The sequence below is a fragment of the Oncorhynchus kisutch genome, unplaced genomic scaffold, assembly GCF_002021735.2.
Source record: "Oncorhynchus kisutch isolate 150728-3 unplaced genomic scaffold, Okis_V2 scaffold1416, whole genome shotgun sequence".
NCBI lineage: Eukaryota > Metazoa > Chordata > Actinopteri > Salmoniformes > Salmonidae > Oncorhynchus > Oncorhynchus kisutch.
Window position 1 is genome coordinate 76,495 of NW_022263361.1, and position 18,213 is coordinate 94,707.

The following is an 18,213-nucleotide window of genomic DNA, read 5'->3' on the forward strand; positions in this document are numbered from 1 at the left end:
TGACAGTGACTGAGTTTTCAGATCAGCTTAGATGAAAGAAAGGAGACAAGGAGAGGAAGCCACTTTAGACCATTGAGACACACCCTTTGAGCAGAGAGAGAGAGAGAGAGAGAGAGAGAGAGAGAGCGAGAGAGAGAGAGAGAGAGAGAGAGAGAGAGAGAGAGAGAGAGACAGGGAGAGAGAGGGAGAGAGAGAGAGACAGGGAGAGACAGGGAGAGACAGAGAGAGAGAGAGAGAGAGAGAGAGAGAGAGAGAGAGAGTGAGAGAGAGAGAGAGAGAGAGAGAGAGAGAGAGAGAGAGAGAGAGAGAGAGAGAGAGAGAGAGAGAGAGAGAGAGAGAGAGAGAGGGAGAGACAGGGGGAAGGAGAGGGCGAGGGGGAGAGAGAGAGAGACACGGAATGGTTTGATTTGCTTTCTGCACACGGGCACAGGGGCATATGAGCCAGATGGGGAAGCTGGATTCAGTACTCTCTTTAGGGGCTCACCGAGCCATTTGGCTCCACTCCAAATGGGCAATTTTATCGAGCGGGACGATGTCTGCTGTGGCAAAAAGAAGTCACATGAACAAAAACTAAAAAGCAAAGTGGGAAAGTGGGAGAGAGGATTATAAAAATGTTTTAAATAAGCACACTCATCAGCATAGTGTCTTATTGGGGCTATTATGTCTACTGTGTTTGGGAAATGATTATACCTAAAGCACCACCCAAATTGATGAATTTAAGACCATGTAAAACATGTTTTATATAGATTCCTTACGACATCTGTTCAGAGAAAGGGATACAGCCTGGGCTAAGTACCGTAGAACCAAAGAGCCAACTGATTGGGATTCCTATAGAAAATGAAGAATGGCCAGAAGAACTTCAACTAGAAATGCAGAAGCCTCCTTCTACTGTACATGGATAGTATTAAAAAGACTGTCAGAAATACACAGCACTTCTGGAAATATACACGCCCAATTTTTCAGTTTTTGATTTGTTAAAAAAGTTTGAAATATCCAATAAATGTCGTTCCACTTCATGATTGTGTTCCACTTGTTGTTGATTCTTCACAAAAAAAATACAGTTTTATATCTTTATGTTTGAAGCCTGAAATGTGGCAAAAGGTCGCAAAGTTCAAGGGGGCCGAATACTTTCGCAAGGCACTGTACAAAGACCCAACTGACTGGAATCATTTACCTATAGAAATCTGGGCTGTAATAGTTGTAAGCCTATTAGTAGTTGTACAACAACTTTTTCATGCTGTTAATGTCAGTTTTATTATTACTTATTTAATTGTTATTATTATTAGACAGTAGTTGCCATATTAATCTTGTTACTAAGTATATATATATAATCATTTTTTTTAGACACTCTTGAAAACGAAATGGTTCATCTCAAGAGATTTCATGCTCCAAAATGTCAAGTAAATATCTAAATACTGGGAAACACAGCAGGCGGCAATTAGCATTGGAGAGGTTGATTGGAGGGGGATTCCACTACTCGGAGTAGAGGGTGGAACTGCCTAATTAGCACAACGAGAAGCAGGGATGTTTTTCTAATCAATGTAATCAGATGCAACAGCATAGAACGTGAGTCTATATGCGAAAGTGCCTCAATATAGTTTAAACCAGTGGTGTATAACACCACTGGGAGACTTTTATCTCCCTCACCAACTTCAAACATCAGCTATCTGAGCAGCTAACCGATCGCTGCAGCTGTACATAGTCTATTGGTAAATAGCCCACCCTTTTCACCTACCTCATCCCCATACTGTTTTTATTTATTTACTTTTCTGCTCTTCTGCACACCAATATCTCTACCTGTACATGACCATCTGATCTTTTATCACTCCAGTGTTAATCTGCAAAATTGTAATTATTTGCCTACCTCCTCATGCCTTTTGCACACATTGTATATAGACCCCCCCTTTGTTTTCTACTGTGTTATTGACTTGTTAATTGTTTACTCCATGTGTAACTCTTTGTTGTATGCTCACACTGCTATGCTTTATCTTGGCCAGGTCGCAGTTGCAAATGAGAACTTGTTCTCAACTAGCCTACCTGGTTAAATAAAGGTGTTCTCAACTAGCCTACCTGGTTAAATAAAGGTGTTCTCAACTAGCCTACCTGGTTAAATAAAGGTGTTCTCAACTAGCCTACCTGGTTAAATAAAGGTGTTCTCAACTAGCCTACCTGGTTAAATAAAGGTGTTCTCAACTAGCCTACCTGGTTAAATAAAGGTGAAAAAAAGAAGAAAAAAAAAAAAAAAGAACACTGGTCCTTATAGGTGTTTGCTGGTTTCTGGGCTCACCTTATCATCAGAGACTGAGTAGCACCTGAGAAACCAAGTGGGTGGTCTCTCGTCCATCAAGAAATTATGTTTAATAATCAATGAATAAGGAGAACCAGGACAATGGTGATAGGTTAAGAGGTACATGCTCCTTGTGTGAACTAACAGTCTAAATATTGGATAAGGAGTGTCATTAACATAGGTTAGGTTATAAGGCAGTTAAGACTTCCATATATACACTTTCATTGCCAAACCATTGGCCTCCTGTTTATATCTACGGGGTATCCATTTTACAATTCAGTGGACTTGAGGTCGGCTGAGCCGGAGAGCACTAGCGTTAGGTAAGACTGTTGTTTAATGCATTACGTGTAGTAACATGCTGAATATAGTATTACCCTGCTGAGATATGATATCCCCCTAGATAAGGAGCAGTGGGTGGTGGACTTGCAAATGAATTAAAAATAAGGACTGTACCCATTCATTTTCTGATGATACAGAGTGCATAATGCACAGCATGCTTAACTCCGTTTCCCCAATATCGGAAAAAAGAGGGAAGAAGAAAAACAAATGGAGGGGGGGGACGGAGATTTAGCCTCGTCGCTAGGACTACAAGCGCTAGCCTCGTCGGTAGGACTAAAAGAGTTAGCCTCGTCGCTAGGACTACAAGCGCTAGCCTCGTCGCTAGGACTACAAGCGCTATCCTCGTCGGTAGGACTAAAAGAGTTAGCCTCGTCGCTAGGACTACAAGCGCTAGCCTCGTCGCTAGGACTACAAGCGCTAGCCTCGTCGGTAAGACTAAAAGAGTTAGCCTCGTCACTAGGACTTCAAGCGCTAGCCTCGTCGGTAAGACTACAAGAGCTAGCCTCGTCGGTAAAACTACAAGAGCTAGCCTCGTCGGTAAGACTACAAGAGCTAGCCTCGTTGGTAAGACTACAAGAGCTAGCCTCGTCGGTAAAACTACAAGAGCTAGCCTCGTCGGTAAGACTACAAGAGCCAGCCTCGTCGGTAAGACTACAAGCGCCAGCCTCATCGGTAAGACTACAAGAGCTAGCCTCATCGGTAAGACTACAAGAGCTAGCCTCATCGGTAAGACTACAAGAGTTAGCCTCATCGGTAAGACTACAAGCGCTAGCCTCGTTGGTAAGACTACAAGCACTAGCCTCGTCGGTAAGACTACAAGTGCTAGCCTCGTCGGTAAGACTACAAGCGCCAGCCTCGTCGGTAAGACTACAAGCGCTAGCCTCGTTGGTAAGACTACAAGCGCCAGCATCGTCGGTAAGACTGCAAGCGCTAGCCTCGTCGGTAAGACTACAAGCGCTAGCCTCGTTGGTAAGACTACAAGCGCTAGCCTCGTCGGTAAGACTACAAGCGCCAGTCTCGTCGGTAAGACTACAAGAGAGTAAGGGAATTATACAACATTATTCCCAGACAGACAGACAGACAGACAGGGGGAGGGGCAGGGGGAGGGGCAGCAGAACTATCCACTATACATGCCAGCTTCTCAAACAAGCACATACAGTACATGAGTGCTCAGACCCAACACATTATACAGACAGAAATCTGGAAACGACTCCAAAGACGTTTAGAGAGAAAGAGGGACAACAAGAGACAGAAAGAGAGGGAGAGGTGAAGGATTGGAGGAAAACACTGAGACATAGTGATAGAAAGAAGAGAGAGAGGAGGAAGGGAGGGAGGGAGGGGTGGACACAGGAGAGAACAGTGAGGATGAGTGGACATTTGAGAGGAGACAGGGAGAGAAAGGAAAGAAATCCCACTTTCTCCCTATTTCCTGGTGAGGTGGCTGGAATCAAAGACGTCACAGTGATTTACTAGCAGAAGATGTCACCGTGCCCTGGATACTTTGAGGTCCTTCAGAGTCCTTTATCACTGTAACCAGACTAGCTTTACTAAACAAGGTGGATCACTTATGTGAAGGGGATTCCTTTAACACTCCAGTGTGGCGTAGCGGTCAAAGGCATTGCATCTCAGTGCTTGAGGCGTCACTACCGACACCCTGGTTGAATTCTAGGCTGTATCTTCCGGCCGATGTAGACCGCCATTGTAAATAAAAATTTGTTCTTAACTGACTTGCCGAGTTAAATAAAGGTGAAGTAAAAATAAAAACGCTGCCAAGTCATTATGAACTGATACAGAACAGGTGGTATCTGGTGAGTAGAGCTTGGCTGTCCTATCCCGTCATCGTACTGTGTGGAGCTAAGCCCTGCTAACTTGTTGGCTTTGTTGACTTCACTAACCTGTAAGGTGGTCATATTAGGACAGCATCACACATAGTTGTGTGTCAGAGTCACAAAATACTACGGATGTGTGATTCTGTCCTAATATATGGACACCATACACACCATACACACCATGGACAAACTATGCTGTCCTAATATGGACACCATACACACCATGGATGCATGATTCTGTCCTAATATGGACACCATACACACTATGGATGCTTGATTCTGTCCTAATATGGACACCATACACACCATGGATGCATGATTCTGTCCTAATATGGACACCATACACACAATGAAAGCATGACGCTGTCCTAATATGGACACCATACACACCATGGATGCATGATTCTGTCCTAATATGGGCAGCGTATTACCGCTGTGAGTCTCAGATCACCTCTCTAACTGATCCAGCTGAGGGTCTCTACTCTCCACTCTGCTGTCTTCCAGGGGACATACTCATAATGCCCAGAGCACAGCAGAGAAACGCAGGCTGATCCATGCTAAGAGAAAATAACAAGGGCCAAAACCAATAGAACTACAATTTAAAAGATTCAAGGCTACAGTCTAGTGGTGAATACTGCATAATCAACCTATCCTTTTACTTTCCATAAGGGAGAGACAGAGAGATATAGAGAGATGCGGATTCACAACATGGTGTGGGCAAAGGTGGTTGAATTCACCCAAAGTAATGATTCCCCTGGACTGGGCACTTTCTCAGCCTCTTTATGTGTCTCATCCTCCCTGTGGTGAGCCATCATTCCAAGGTACGTCAGCAGGAGGGCTATCAGACAGCCTATAGGGAGGAGGTCAGAGACCTGGCCATGTGCTGCCAGAACAACAACCTCTCCCTCAATGTGATCAAGACAAAGGAGATGGTTGTGGACTATAGGAAAAGGAGGGCCGAGCACGCCCCCATTCTCATTGACGGGGCTGCAGTGGAGCAGGTTGTGAGCTTCAAGTTCCTTGGTGTCCACATCATCAACAAACTAACATGGTCCAAACACACCAAGACAGTCGTGAACAGGGCACGACAAAACCTATTCCCCCTCAGGAGACTGAAAAGATTTGGCATGGGTCCTCAGATCCTCAAAATGTTCTACAGCTGCACCATCAAGAGCATCCTGACGGGTTGCATCACTGCCTGGTATGGCAACTACTCAGCCTCCAACCACAAGGCACTACAGAGGGTAGTGAGTACGGCCCAGTACATCACTGGGGCCAAGCTTCCTGCCATCCAGGACCTCTATACCAGGCAGTGTCAGAGTAAGGCCCTAAAAATTGTCAAAGACTCCATCCACCCTAGTCATAGACTGTTCTCTCTGTTACCGTACGGCAAGCGGTACCGGAGCACCAAGTCTAGGTCCAAGAGGCTTCTAAACAGCTTCTACCCCCAAGCCATAAGACTCCTGAACAGCTAATCAAATGGCTACCCAGACTATTTACATTGCCCCCCCCCCCCTTTTATGTGACTGCTGCTCTCTGTTATTATCTATGCATAATCACTTTAATAACTCTACCTACATGTACATATTACGTTAATTACCTCGACTAACCGGTACCCCCTGTATTTTTCGTAGGTGTTATTTTAAACTGCATTGTTGGTTAAGGGCTTGTAAGTAAGCATTTCACTGTAAGGTCTCACCTGTTGTATTCGGCACATGTGACAAATACAATTTGATTTGATTTGATTATGACAGCAAAACTCTTTTAAATAAAGTGTATTGTAATTAAATAGAAGCTTTTCTTCCTTAGAATTGTGATCATATCATACAGACACACATTTGTTGATTGTGAGAACCTTATTTTGAGACCAAGTTACAGACCACTTCAAGGCTCTTGATCGCCTCCCGCTAATCTCCTTTGAAAGACCTTTCTGTGTTACACATGAGTCTCAGACTGCAGTCCATCTACCAACCAATATGATCTTATCTAAGCTTCTATGATGTAGGATAATGCATTGCCAACTGGTTATAAACAGACACCACCAACACTTAATAGACGGGTTATAACCAGACGCCACTGACTCCTGACTTTATAGACTGGGTATAACCAGACACCTGACTTAATAGACTGGTTATAACCAGACATCTGACTTAATAGACTGGGTATAACCAGACACCACAGACACCTGACTTAATAGACTGGGTATAACCAGACACCTGACTTAATAGACTGGGTATAACCAGACACCTGACTTAATAGACTGGTTATAACCAGACACCTGACTTAATATACTGGGTATAACCAGACACCTGACTTAATAGACTGGGTATAACCAGACTCCTGACTTTATAGACTGGGTATAACCAGACACCTGACTTAATAGACTGGGTATAACCAGACACCTGACTTAATAGACTGGGTATAACCAGACACCTGACTTAATAGACTAGGTATAACCAGACACCTGACTTAATAGACTGGGTATAACCAGACACCTGACTTAATAGACTGGGTATAACCAGACACCTGACTTAATAGACTGGGTATAACCAGACACCTGACTTAATAGACTGGGTATAACCAGACACCTGACTTAATAGACTGGGTATAACCAGACACCTGACTTAATAGACTGGGTATAACCAGACACCACTGACTCCTGACTTAATAGAATGGGTATAACCAGACACCACAGACACATGACTTAATAGACTGGGTATAACCAGACACCTGACTTATTAGACTGGGTATAACCAGACACCACAGACACCTGACTTAATAGACTGGGTATAACCAGACACCTGACTTAATAGACCGGGTATAACCAGACACCACAGACACCTGACTTATTAGACTGGTTATAACCAGACACCTGACTTAATAGACTGGGTATAACCAGACACCACTGACTCCTGACTTAATAGACTGGGTATAACCAAACACCACAGACACATGACTTAATAGACTGGGTATAACCAAACACCACAGACACATGACTTAATAGACTGGGTATAACCAGACACCACAGACACATGACTTAATACACTGGGTATAACCAGACACCTGACTTATTAGACTGGGTATAACCAGACACCTGACTTAATAGACTGGGTATAACCAGACACCTGACTTAATAGACTGGGTATAACCAGACACCTGACTTAATAGACTGGTTATAACCAGACACCACTGACTCCTGACTTAATAGACTGGGTATAACCAGACTCCTGACTTTATAGACTGGGTATAACCAGACACCTGACTTAATAGACTGGGTATAACCAGACACCTGACTTAATAGACTGGGTATAACCAGACACCTGACTTAATAGACTGGGTATAACCAGACACCTGACTTAATAGACTGGGTATAACCAGACACCTGACTTAATAGACTGGGTATAACCAGACACCTGACTTAATAGACTGGGTATAACCAGACACCTGACTTAATAGACTGGGTATAACCAGACACCTGACTTAATAGACTGGGTATAACCAGACAACACTGACTCCTGACTTAATAGACTGGGTATAACCAGACACCACAGACACATGATTTAATAGACTGGGTATAACCAGACACCACAGACACCTGACTTAATAGACTGGGTATAACCAGACACCTGACTTAATAGACCGGGTATAACCAGACACCACAGGCACCTGACTTATTAGACTGGTTATAACCAGACACCTGACTTAATAGACTGGGTATAACCAGACACCACTGACTCCTGACTTAATAGACTGGGTATAACCAAACACCACAGACACATGACATAATAGACTGGGTATAACCAAACACCACAGACACATGACTTAATAGACTGGGTATAACCAGACACCACAGACACATGACTTAATAGACTGGGTATAACCAGACACCTGACTTATTAGACTGGGTATAACCAGACACCTGCCTTAATAGACTGGGTATAACCAGACACCTGACTTAATAGACTGGGTATAACCAGACACATGACTTAATAGACTGGGTATAACCAGACACCTGACTTAATAGACTGGGTATAACCAAACACCACAGACACATGACTTAATAGACTGGGTATAACCAGACACCTGACTTATTAGACTGGGTATAACCAGACACCACAGACACCTGACTTAATAGACTGGGTATAACCAGACACCTGACTTAATAGACTGGGTATAACCAGACACCACAGACACCTGACTTATTAGACTGGTTATAACCAGACACCACAGACACATGACTTAATAGACTGGGTATAACCAGACACCTGACTTAATAGACTGGGTATAAAATCTATGGATTACTTTGGATTACTTTGATAGAGTTGTCTATAAATCTGTCTCTGAATGTGCTAGAGTGACGAAAACAAGACACACTGTAAGGATTGCAGACATGTGACGTAAGGTTCAGCCAGGAGTTGATGGACAGTTGCAAGAGCGAATGAAACAGTAGGAGGGAGAGCCCAGCTTCAAGTGGCATCAGATTTCACATTCTATGTGAAACAGGCAGAGGAGATACACTCCTGTGTCCATAAGAACCAGGGCTACTGATCAATGTAACCCATTTCAATCTACGGTGTCTACAGATCGACTTATAAGCGGAAATGTCGGTCGGAACCGGTACCAGAACCCTGCAGGTCCCCTAAACAAGGGACTTTATGTCTATTAAATGAATATAGAATTCCATTCTTCTTTTTGATGCTTTATTGAGACAATACAGATACAGACACAGATGAGGAGGCTAGACTCAGGACCAAAGGCAGAGGCAGGGATTGAACCCCGGTCTCTGGGATGAGATACATTTGATAGCTCCAGGTGTGTGACTACTAGGCCACAGACGGCACAACTATCTTTAATTCATCTTGGCTACAGAACATGCCACGTCATGGGCCATTCGTTGTGACTCACAGTTCAAACTGCTCCATGAAACAACCTGGCATCCGAGCCGGCTACTCTGTCAACAGAAAAGTTCATTAACTGAAACACGAGCCATTTCATCTCCCTGCACAAAAGGGCGTCCGACTTCATTTGTCTAAATATTAAATTCGAGTGCAAAAAAGTATATTAAAAGAGTGGGGTATTAAATTGGCTTTAGCTGTGGGTGGGTGTAACGGTAGGAAACTCTGCTACATTCTCCTCCTTCCTTAACCCTCCACCTCCTCCCTCCTCCCGCTCTGTGGACCACTTTGTCTACCACTTCGAAAAGAAGGTCGACAACATCCGCTTTCCATTTACTCCGTCTATTGAGTCCACTGGTCCCACTCACACAGAACTACCCTTCGCCTTGATCTCTTTCTCCCCTCTATCTCCAGATGAAATCCTGTGACTAGTGATGTCCGGCCCCCTGACAACCTACCCACTCAACCCCTTTCCCTCTTCCCTTCTTCAGACTATCTCTGGAGGTCTTTGCCCATTCCTCACTTCCCTCATCAACTATTCCCTGACTACTGGCTGCGTCCCCTCTGACCACTGGCTGCGTCCCCTCTGACTACTGGCTGCGTCCCCTCTGACCACTGGCTGCGTCCCCTCTGACCACTGGCTGCGTCCCCTCTGACCACTGGCTGCGTCCCCTCTGACCACTGGCTGCGTCCCCTCTGACTACTGGCTGCGTCCCCTCTGACTAGTGGCTGCGTCCCCTCTGACTAGTGGCTGCATCCCCTCTGACCCCTGGCTGCGTCCCCTCTGACCCCTGGCTGCATCCCCTCCCCTCCTCAAGATACCAACACACAAACCCTCTACAGACCGGTAAACCCTTCTTTATTTTCTTTCCAAACTCTGACCACCTTTCTCGCTATCACTCCCAGAATGACCTGCACCACATGCTCTCACTACTGGTGTCCCCCAGGGCTTGGTTCTAGGCCCTCTCCTTTGCTCTCTATTCACTCGGCTCCGTCATATCTTCACATGGTCTCTCCTATCATTGTTATGTGTATGACACTCAACTACCTTCTCCCTTCTGAGACCCAGGTGGCGACTCGCATCTCTGCTTGGATGTCAGGCCACCATCTCAAGCTCAACCTCGACAAGACAGAGATGCTCTTCCTCCCGAGGAAGGCCTGCCCACTCCAAGACCTCTCCATCACGGTTGACAACTCAATGGTGTCCCCCTCCCAGAGTGCAAATAACCTTGGCATGACCCTGGACAACACCCTGATGTTCTCTGCAAACATCAAAGCATTGACTGCAGATTCATGCTCTAGAATATCTGCAGAGCATGACACTACCTCACACAGGAAGTGGTGCAGGTCCTAATCCAGGTACTTGTCATCTCCTGTCTGGACTACTGCAACTCACTGTTGGCTGGGCTCCCAGCTTGTGCCATCAAACCCCTGCAACTTACGCCGCAACCCACCTGGTGTTCAACATTTCCAAATTCTCCCATGTCTCCCCCCTCTTCCGCACACTGGCTTCCAGTCGAAGTTCACATCCACTACAAGACCATGGTGCTTGCCTACGGAGCAGCCAGGGGAACTGCCCCTCCCTACTTTCAGGCTAGGCTTAAACCCTACACCCCAAACCACTCTGTTCTGCCAGCTCCGGTCCAGTCCAAGCTTTTCTCTGTCCTGGCATCCCAACGGTGGAACCCCCTTCCCCCTGACGCTAGGACAGCAGACTCCCTGCCCATCATCCGAAGAAAAAAACTACTTGTCCTGATCTGTCCCACTACCCCCCCCCCCCCAATAACAAAATAAATATAATAAATATCACCCTTGCCTTTCGTGAACTAACACTCGCACTTGACCTTTAGCCTACTAGCGCTGATTTTTCTGATAGCTACTTTGTTAAGGAACATTTGACTTACTATGAGACTATGTGGTTGTCCCACCTAGCTACCTTAAGATGAATGCACTAACTATAAGTCACTCTGCATAAGAGCATCTGCTAAATGACCGACATTCTTGTCAAAATGTGTGAAGCGAAGGTTGAACACAACGATTTATTTGAAAAGAAATGTCAGAGGATTCTTCTATTCTATGACATTATAATACATTTTCTGTGTATTCTGATACTATTCCGCCACTTAGCAAAGCTAAAGATTCTACATTATTACAATGTGCTTGGTTTCGTAAGAGCACAATCCGTGACACCCACTGCTGTTCAATGGTAATTTGTACAGCCATTGGTTTTGAAGAGTATAAACACCTTATGGGCTTAAGCTGCCTTAGGCTATAATAACCTCATATTTAACTCTCTTTTAATGCTTTACAATGTATTTATTTGTACACCTTTCATGAAAATATCTAGGACTGACAGTCTTTGCATCCATAGCTCAGTCAATGGATATGTTAGTGGTATCATTCCCCAAGCACCATCCCTCAGCAAACAATGGAGAGGCCAGAGGTATCATTCCCCCAGCCCCATCCCTCAGCAAACCATGGAGAGGCCAGAGTTATCATTCCCCCAGCCCCATCCCTCAGCAAACCATGGAGAGGCCAGAGTTATCATTCCCCCAGCCCCATCCTTCTGCAAACCATGGAGAGTCCAGAGTTATCATTCCCCCAGCCCCATCCCTCAGAAAACCATGGAGAGTCCAGAGTTATCATTCCCCCAGCCCAATCCCTCAACAAACCTTGGAGGACACAGTTACCATTCCCCCAGCCCAATACCTCTGCAAACCATGGAGAGGCCAGAGTTATCATTCCCCCAGCCCCATCCCTCAGAAAACCATGGAGGCCACAGTTACCATTTCCCCAGCCCCATCCCTCAGCAAACCATGGAGGCCAGAGTTATCATTCCCCCAGCCCCATCCCTCAGCAAACCATGGAGAGGCCAGTGTTATCATTCCCTCAGCAAACCATGGAGAGGCCAGAGTTATCATTCCCCCAGCCCAATCCCTCAGCAAACCATGGATAGGCCAGAGTTATCATTCCCCCAGCCCCATCCCTCAGCAAACCATGGAGAGGCCAGAGTTATCATTCCCCCAGCCCCATCCTTCTGCAAACCATGGAGAGTCCAGAGTTATCATTCCCCCAGCCCCATCCCTCAGAAAACCATGGAGAGTCCAGAGTTATCATTCCCCCAGCCCAATCCCTCAACAAACCATGGAGGACACAGTTACCATTTCCCCAGCCCCATCCCTCAGCAAACCATGGAGGCCACAGTTACCATTCCCCCAGCCCCATCCCTCACTAAACCATGGAGGCCACAGTTACCATTTCCCCAGCCCCATCCCTCAGCAAACCATGGTGGCCACAGTTACCATTTCCCCAGCCCCATCCCTCAGCAAACCATGGAGAGGCCAGAGTTATCATTTCCCCAGCCCGATCCCTCAGAAAACCATGGAGAGGCCAGAGTTATCATTCCCCCAGCCCCATCCCTCAGCAAACCATGGAGGCCACAGTTACCATTCCCCCCAGCCCCATCCCTCAGAAAACCATGGAGGCCACAGTTACCATCCCCCCAGCCCAATCCCTCAGCAAACCATGGAGGCCACAGTTACCATTCCCCCAGTCCCATCCCTCAGCAAACCATGGAGGCCACAGTTTTGATTGAGATATAACATAAGACCATGAGAGATCAAGAGAAGAAGAGTGATGGACAGATGGAGAGAAAGACAGAGTAATGGACAGATGGAGAGAAGGACAGAACAATAAGCAGGCTGGGGGATAGAAAAAAGGAGGATGTGATAGAGATAGAGAGAAGCACAGAACAATAAGCAGGCTAGAGAGATAGAGAGAAGCACAGAACAATATGCAGGCTAGAGAGATAGAGAGAAGCACAGAACAATAAGCAGGCTAGAGAGATAGAGAGAAGAACAGAACAATAAGCGGGCTAGAGAGATAGAGAGAAGAACAGAAAAATAAGCAGGCTAGAGAGAAGAACAGAACAATAAGCAGGCTAGAGAGATAGAGAGAAGAACAGAACAATAAGCAGGCTAGAGAGATAGAGAGAATGAGGAAGTGATAGAGAGATAGAGAGAAGGAGAAAACAATAAGCAGGCTAGAGAGATAGAGAGAAGGAGGAAGTGATGGAGAGATGGAGAGAAGGACAGAACAATAAGCAGGCTAGAGAGATAGAGAGAAGGAGGAAGTGATGGAGAGATGGAGAGAAGGACAGAACAATAAGCAGGCTAGAGAGATAGAGAGAAGGAGGAAGTGATAGAGAGATGAGAGAAGGACAGAACAATAAGCAGGCTAGAGAGATAGAGAGAAGGAGGAAGTGCTAGAGAGATAGAGAGAAGGACAGAACAATAAGCAGGCTAGAGAGATAGAGAGAAGGAGGAAGTGATAGAGAGATGAGAGAAGGACAGAACAATAAGCAGGCTAGGGAGATAGAGAGAAGGAGGACGTGACTGAGTCAGACAGGTGAGTTTAGAGTACTCTGCACTGAGCCCCTGACCTGTGAGGTTGCGAAGGCCCAGCTGTCTGAGGCCGTAGAAGCCGTCGCGGCGGTAGTTGAGGAAGATGGCCAGGGCGTAGCGTCCCTCGTAAAGCTTGGTGCCCCGCACGATGCGAAGGTTCTCCAGGGGCAGGGAGTCAAACTGGTTCAGAGCTACCAGCACATAGCCTGTCACCTCTCGGATAGACTAGAGGAAGCAGGGAGAAAGAGAGAGAGAGAGAGAGAGAGAGAGGGATGCAGACAGAGCAAGAGAGAAACAGAAAGAGAGAGAGAAAGAGAGAAAGAGAGAGAGAGGGATGCAGACAGAGAGAGAAACAGAAAGAGAGAAAGAGAGAGAGAGAGAGAGAGAGAGAGAGAGAGAGAAACATAAAGAGAAAGAGAAACATAAAGAGAAAGAGAAAGAGAGGGATGCAGACAGAGAGAGAGAGAGAGAGAGAGAGAGAGAGAGAGAGAGAGAGAGAGAGAGAGAGAGAGAGAGATTGGCAAAGTTAGAGAAATTGAAAAGTCAGGCTGCTATTTATTGAAGGACAACTTGAACAGACTACCTGATCTGTCCCCCAACCATCCTGTAGATCAACCTGGTCCTGATCTATTTCCCCAACGTTCCTGTAGATCAACCTAGTCCTTATCTGTTCCCCCAACCTTCCTGTAGATCAACCTAGTCCGGATCTGTTCCCCCAACCTTCCTGTAGATCAATCTAGTCCTGATCTATTCCCCCAACCTTCCTGTAGATCAACCTAGTCCTTATCTGTTCCCCCAACCTTCCTGTAGATCAACCTAGTCCGGATCTGTTCCCCCAACCTTCCTGTAGATCAATCTAGTCCTGATCTATTCCCCCAACCTTCCTGTAGATCAACCTAGTCCTTATCTGTTCCCCCAACCTTCCTGTAGATCAACCTAGTCCTTATCTGTTCCCCCAACCTTCCTGTAGATCAACCTAGTCCGGATCTGTTCCCCCAACCTTCCTGTAGATCAACCTTGTCCTTATCTGTTCACCCAACCTTCCTGTAGATCAACCTAGTCTGGATCTGTTCCCCCAACATTCCTGTAGATCAACCTAGTCTGGATCTGTTCCCCCAACATTCCTGTAGATCAACCTTGTCCTGGTCTCTCCCCTCAGCTCAGGGTTGCTGCTTGGAGAAGCCAGTTGAAAATAAAAACTTTGTCTACTTGTGCCAGGCAGTTTACTTGGGGGCTAGAAGGACGTCCAATCACAGAGCTGTAATAACACTGGGTGAGATAATGAGCTCTGGAGCCCTGCCGTCAATCATCCTGACAGCCAATCGCAAGCTCACACATGCTATCATTACCGGGACCTGGGCTTCGTTCAGTCAGTGGGATGGCTTTACTTTGTGGAGGTGTGTGTGTCCGTGTAAAAATCAGGCGGCAGTTTATACTGGTCCCAGATCAGTTCCTATGCACCAGCTACCTCTCCCTTGGTCTCTGTGGTCATTAAAATCTGACGCGCTGACACAGCACGTCAACTGACTGCTATCATCCGCACGCCAGACACGGTAACACAGTCGCTCGCTGCACTAGCCACCACTGCCAGCTCCAATCACAACACTACATTATAGGAGCCCGAATGGCCGACAATTTCTTATAGGATCCATATGGATGGCAGTGCATGCACAATATAGACTCATTTAATTGCTAAGTATCTCTAGAGAGGCTCTTACCATTTGATGGCTGAATTATTCAACGTTGTGGCTGGGGTTCTGGGCTCTCGGTAAATTTACTGAAGCACTTGTATTTTGTCAGTGGCCCCGCAGCACCGCGGCACAATTGATATTCAGTGATATAACGGAGGAGTTACATGACATTACTCATATAAGAATTCCTAATGGGGTCCGTATAGGAACGTGAAAAGTTGTTTGAAATGATAAGTTAGGGGGGGAAACGATCCAAGGCTATGGGATGATTATAAAGAGTGGTTTTAATGAGTAGAGACAGGTCAGTAATGATGTTGCTGATTGGTTAGGAGCGGGGCGGAGAGGTTTGATTTGTCTTGACCTTAGGGGAGACTCGGGGAGAGGGACAGCTATAAACAAGCCCTGGGTGTGTCTGAAATGGCACCTTACTCACTAATGCACTACTTTTGATCAGAGCCCTGTATGGATCCATGTCCAAAGTAGTGCACTGTTAAAGGAATTGGGTGACATTTTGGACACATACATGGCTGTATTTTCCCTTCCTGATGACAGCCAGGTTACCAAGCAGAGTAGCTTCATTCATTCAGTCAGTCAGTCATTCAGTCATTCAGTCAGTCTCATTCAGTCAGTCATTCATTCAGTCATTCAGTCATTCAGTCTCAGTCAGTCATTCAGTCTTCAGTCATTCAGTCATTCATTCATTCAGTCAGTCATTCAGTCATTCATTCAGTCATTCATTCAGTCATTCATTCAGTCATTCAGTCAGTCTCAGTCAGCCATTCAGTCATGCAATCATTCAGTCAGTCATTCAGTCAGTTAGTCAGTCATTCAGTCAGTCAGTCAGTCATTCAGTCAGTTAGTCCGTAATTCATTCATTCAGTCAGTCAGTCAGTCAGTCAGTCAGTCAGTCAGTCAGTCAGTCAGTCAGTCAGTATACATGGACTGCTCACTTAGGGCTTTATTGAAATACAATGTAATGTCAATGTCAATCACTGGGAATGAAAACAAAAACACAACAAAGAATCTGTGTCAATGCTGTTTTGAGTGAGACGTTATTCATAAGAGACTTCCTTTGGAATGTTTTCCAATAACATTTCATATTACCAGGAATAAGTGTAAGAAAACCTTTTAATGCTCTCAAACTTCCAACGTTTTCTCCTGAACATTCTGTCATTAGGTTATAGTCAAACTCAAACAACTATTCAACAACACTCACTACAAATCTGTGACTTTTTCATTCTCCGACAGAAGAAGTATGATTCCAACATTAGATGTTACTGTGGGGGCTTCGTGATGTGGTTCCCAAGAATGGTGAGGCGTGATGTTTCTCTTTCAGCGAGGGTGACCTCACACTAACCCTTGTGTTTGGTGCCCCGGGCCGGATATGATCCATCATTGGCCCCGGCATCATTAGCTCAGCAGTAACATCCCTATGCCTGCCGAGGATGCTTTCGCAGGGCCACAGGGACGTTGCTCTGCTCTAGACCGATCTGCAGGAGCCTCAGGCTGGCGGACGGCCCCGGCCCCGGCCCCGCTGCGGTGGTGATGGTGCCCCGTTCCCAGTGCCAGCCTCCGGGCACCGACGCCAAACCATGGAGGACCGACAGAGAATCGGTTCAAACTGTTGCTTAGCAATGCCTAGCAACACAAGGAAAGTCGTTCAGCACAAGCCACCAGTGGAGAGATGAGAGATGAGAGATGAGAGGGGAAAATAAGAAATACATGGAGGTATAATTCTGCTTTGTAATTTAGCTCATTCAATTAAACGATTAACACTTTGCTGTGTTTTTCGCCACCCTCTTTTGGATACATTTTTTAAAACTTTGACACTATTTAATTTCCTTCTGCTCTTAAATTGCATTTAGAGAGCCACCGGATCAATATTTTCTGCGGGTGGAATAGAAGTAGCTAGCAGGAGGAGATGATGAGGAAAGGATGAAGAGAGACGAAGGTAGCAGGAGGAGAGGATGAAGAGAGAAGAAGGTAGCAGGAGGAGAGGATGAAGAGAGAAGAAGGTAGCAGGAGGAGAGACTGAAGAGAGAAGAAGGTAGCAGGAGGAGAGGATGAAGAGAGAAGAAGGTAGCAGGAGGAGAGGATGAAGAGAGAAGAAGGTAGCAGCAGGAGAAGATGAAGAGAGAAGAAGGTAGCAGGAGGAGAGGATGAAGAGAGAAGAAGGTAGCAGCAGGAGAGACTGAAGAGAGAAGAAGGTAGCAGGAGGAGAGGATGAAGAGAGAAGAAGGTAGCAGGAAGAGACACTGAAGAGAGAAGAAGGTAGCAGGAAGAGAAGATGAAGAGAGAAGAAGGTAGCAGGAGGAGAAGATGAAGAGAGAAGAAGGTAGCAGCAGGAGAGGATGAAGAGAGAAGAAGGTAGCAGGAAGAGAAGATGAAGAGAGAAGAAGGTAGCAGGAGGAGAGGATGAAGAGAGAAGAAGGTAGCAGGAAGAGAAGATGAAGAGAGAAGAAGGTAGCAGGAAGAGAAGATGAAGAGAGAAGAAGGTAGCAGGAAGAGAAGATGAAGAGAGAAGAAGGTAGCAGTAAGAGAAAATGAAGAGAGAAGAAGGTAGCAGGAGGAGAAGATGAAGAGAGAAGAAGGTAGCAGGAAGAGAAGATGAAGAGAGAAGAAGGTAGCTGGAGGAGAGGGAAGAGAGGATGAGTAGAAGAAAGACCCAAGGGAAGATAAACAGAAGCACCTGCATTTCGTCTCCCTCCCTCCCTCCCTCCACCTTGACTTTATCAAAACACAGCTGGAGAGATGCAGCTTAAAGAAAGG

General features: G+C 45.9%; 1 protein-coding gene across 1 annotated transcript in view; it reads right to left on the reverse strand.

Moving 5' to 3' along the window:
- Nucleotides 1–16,852, reverse strand: part of LOC109876871 (receptor tyrosine-protein kinase erbB-4-like) — a gene marked incomplete at its 3' end in the record, with an annotated part of 92,155 nt that extends 75,303 nt beyond the window's left edge. Inside the window, exons 1-2 of the mRNA XM_031818467.1 lie at nt 16,802–16,852; nt 13,792–13,978 (exon numbers count right to left, since the gene is read on the reverse strand). Coding sequence (XP_031674327.1) covers nt 13,792–13,978; nt 16,802–16,852 — 238 coding nt within the window. The remainder of the gene's footprint in view (nt 1–13,791; nt 13,979–16,801) is intronic.
- Nucleotides 16,853–18,213: the final 1,361 nt, after the last annotated feature.